Source organism: Solanum stenotomum, chromosome 8 (genome assembly GCF_019186545.1).
Source record: "Solanum stenotomum isolate F172 chromosome 8, ASM1918654v1, whole genome shotgun sequence".
In the NCBI taxonomy this organism is placed as follows: Eukaryota; Viridiplantae; Streptophyta; class Magnoliopsida; order Solanales; family Solanaceae; genus Solanum; species Solanum stenotomum.
The window spans coordinates 39,100,460-39,104,101 of NC_064289.1; the positions used below are offsets into that span (position 1 = coordinate 39,100,460).

Consider the following 3,642-nt stretch of genomic DNA (forward strand, 5'->3'; position numbering starts at 1 on the left):
TCTTGAATTCGTCTCTGAGTACAGGAACTTGTATCAGCTAGCTAGGACAATGGATGAGATTGTTCTTCTCAGTAAAAAAGTTTCGAGTTTGAACCCTAATTATGAGAAAAATTCTTGATAGAGAGTGTTTCCCTCCTGAATAAGTTATTACGTTACATATATAAATCTAAATTAGTGAGACTCCAATACAGATTTGGGATATCGAAAAAGAAAAAAAAAAGAAGCTAGCTAGTATTCCTTAGTCAGCAAAGTAAGTTAGAAATAGGGTTGTCCTAATGACTTTATGTAATTCTTAATAAAAACTGAGTTTGTTGGGACTATTTAAAAGGGAGTGTCTCTATTAACAAAACAACTAGTCTTTGTGAGAACAAGAAAAAGAGAAAATGGGGAGAGCTCCTTGTTGTGATAAAAGTAATGTAAAGAGAGGGCCATGGTCACCAGAAGAAGATGCCAAGCTCAAACAATTCATTGAAAAATATGGAACTGCTGGAAATTGGATCGCCCTACCTCAAAAAGCTGGTAAACATATATGCTCCCTCTGTCTCATTTTATGCGAGTTAGTTTAATTTGGTACGAAGTTTAAGAAAAAAAGGAAGACTTTTAAAACTTGTGATCTAAAATAAATTATATAAATTTGTGTGATTGTAAATCATTTCATTAAAGGTAAAATAAACATTTTATAATTAAATTGTTATTTAATATAGAAATGTGTCATTCTTTTTTAGACTAACTAAAAAGAAAAGTAAGTCACATAAATTGGGACATAAGGAATATATTTTAATTAATTTTTGTGTAAATGCAAGATTCAAAATGCTATGTAAAATGTATGTTTGAAGGTGTTGTGGGGTTAATATATTTGGATCAGGACTGAAAAGATGTGGGAAGAGCTGCAGATTGAGATGGCTAAACTATTTAAGGCCTAATATTAAGCATGGAGACTTTAGTGATGATGAAGATAGAGTTATTTGCAGCTTGTATGCCAATATTGGGAGCAGGTAACAAATTTCATTACTAATATTATGTAATAATGAGTACTTGAGACTACAAAATTTGTAAAACATTAATTAGATGATTTTGCCAATTAATTTTATGCATGCATCCCAGGTTTACATCTTTAATCAACTCTTTCTTTAATTTACTACTCACTCACACCTGTTATAACAAAGTTCAATCACTTCATTTTGTCCTCATTGTATTAAATTTATTTAATTTACATGATATTTCTCAAATTTAGAGACTCAAACTTCTTAATTTTGATTCTTTGTTCAAATATAGAATCTTCATTTTTTTAAGATTAAAGATTATATATTTACAAACAACCTAGAAAATAAAAGTCACGAAAACAAATAATTTAAAATAATTAAGGTAACTCATCTAGTTTGACTGTCGAAATCTGTATCCTACCACATGAATTGAAAAGAAAAAAAGTACTAATTAAATTGACATTAACTTTAATACACATTGGTAGTCTAAGAATCAAATCTTTGTTACCCTCCGTCCACAATTGTTTGGCAGGTATACTAAAAATAGATGTCCAAGATTAATTGTCAATTTAAACAATCAAGAAATAATTAGTCACTTTTTTTCAATTTTGCCCTTAATGATTGTGTAGTTCAATTGAAAAGTTATGTGGACTTTTGGTATTCTTGATATAGTAGGGTTATATTAGTCAAATTACACATTGTATTAAATTTTTCTTGAGGGATGTGCATAGCCTTACCCTGACAAACAATTGTGGATGGAGGGAGTAAAAGTGAAATCAATATCCTAAAAATAGTTGACGACAGGGTAGTCTACATTATAATCACATATTATTTTTTCACATCTATATAAGTTAAATTCAATTTAATTATGTTAAGGCACTTAATTATTTCTAACATGTGCAATTGTATGACAGGTGGTCAATTATAGCTGCTCAATTACCCGAAAGAACAGACAATAATATCAAGAACTACTGGAACACAAAGCTAAAGAAGAAACTCATGGGGTTAAATAATATTATTCCTTCATCAAATTATAATCAAAGATCGCTATTCTTTCCATCTCAAATAGCACCACCCCAACCCCAACCCCATATGATTTCAAGTCTTTTTAGAGACACGTCAAATGCAGTCGTGTGCAATAATAAGAATATTAATTTTTCTATGGGTAGTAACCAATATTGTGATTATTTACAAAGTCAAGATAGATTGGTGAATTCCTTGAAATATTGCACATTGAAAGATAGTAATAATTTACTAATGTTTGGTGGGACAGATGTAGCAAGTTGTTCCTCATCTGATGGAAGTTGTAGCCACCAAATGAGGTATGGAAAAGAAATCAAGAAGGAAAGAGAAATAGGTAATTGTAATTTCTCTAATTATGAAGAAACTCATCAAAACTTCATTCTTGATTATGGCATTGTCAACAATACCATTAGCCAGCATGATGAAAAGCCAAATCATGTGTGTTTGGGAAGCAACACTCAAAATGATCAACTCCGGTATGATGTTGAACAAGTTAAGCAGTTGATTGGCAGAGGCAGTGGCAGTGATGGTAATAATAATAATAATAATAATAATAATAGTAGTTTGTTTTTTAATGATGAAAACAAGACAGATGAGAGGGGGATGTACTATTACCTAGGAACTCATCTAAACTGACTTAAAAAAAAAAACAAGGACTTTAGTTTATGGGGTTTTGTGCAGTTGTGATGTAATTGAATGGAAATAACTTATTTGATTTGCCAGTACAATGGTAAACCTTTTTCTTTTAAGATACTCCTATTTGTTTGTTTGTGCCACCCTTTTCCCTAACCCCTTCCAACTCTTTACCACTATTCTTTCTGTTTTAATTTAGAGATAAGTGTTAAAAACACACCTAAATTATCCCTTTTTTTTGAGTTTCATACCTAAACTATTGAGAGTGTGAGTTTCATACCTAAATTATCACTTTTTAGTTTGAGAAACACACCTATGAGGTGTGTGTAATGCACTCTCTCTTTTATTTGAAAAAACCTTGACACATGACATTCCACATAGATAAAATATTCCACCTTGACAAATAATAAAAAAATAAATTATTAATATTAATAAAAAAATTAAAGTATTACTATCCCCCAAAAAATAAAATAAAATAAATAAAAAATAAAATAAAATAAAATAATATATATATATATATATATATATATATATATATATATATATATATATATAAAANCCCCGTCCTTTTTTTTAGAAAAAAACCACTCACTCATTCCCCCAAAAAAAATATATTATTTTATTTTTTAAAAAAATTCTACCCATCCTATTTAACCCTCCACTTCTAATTTATTTATTTATTTTACATTTTTTTCGTTTTGTGTTATATATGTACATATATTTCTTAGAATTTTTTTTTACTTGTGTACCGTATATAACATAAATAAAAAAATTATTTTAAAAAAGTCTTGCGGCGGCAAGTAACAAATATTTTTGATATATATATATATATAACACAAAACGAGAAAAGAAATTGGAAGCGGAGGGTTATGTGACTAGTGAATAGAATTATTTTTTTAAAAATAAAATAATATCTAAACTAGAATTGGAAGGGGGGATAAAGTAAAAAAGAATATTTATAAAAGAAATTTAAACAAAAAATGGGTCGGGGGGGGGGGGGGGG

At 29.1% G+C, this 3,642-nt stretch overlaps 1 protein-coding gene across 1 annotated transcript in view; it reads left to right on the plus strand.

Annotated features, from left to right (window-relative positions):
- Positions 1 to 383: 383 nt before the first annotated feature.
- The window catches only part of LOC125873773 (transcription factor RAX2-like), a 41,330-nt gene continuing 38,071 nt past the window's right edge, over positions 384 to 3,642 (plus strand). Inside the window, exons 1-3 of the mRNA XM_049554633.1 lie at positions 384 to 519; positions 866 to 995; positions 1,898 to 2,611. Of these exons, the coding sequence (XP_049410590.1) occupies positions 384 to 519; positions 866 to 995; positions 1,898 to 2,611 (980 nt within the window). The remainder of the gene's footprint in view (positions 520 to 865; positions 996 to 1,897; positions 2,612 to 3,642) is intronic.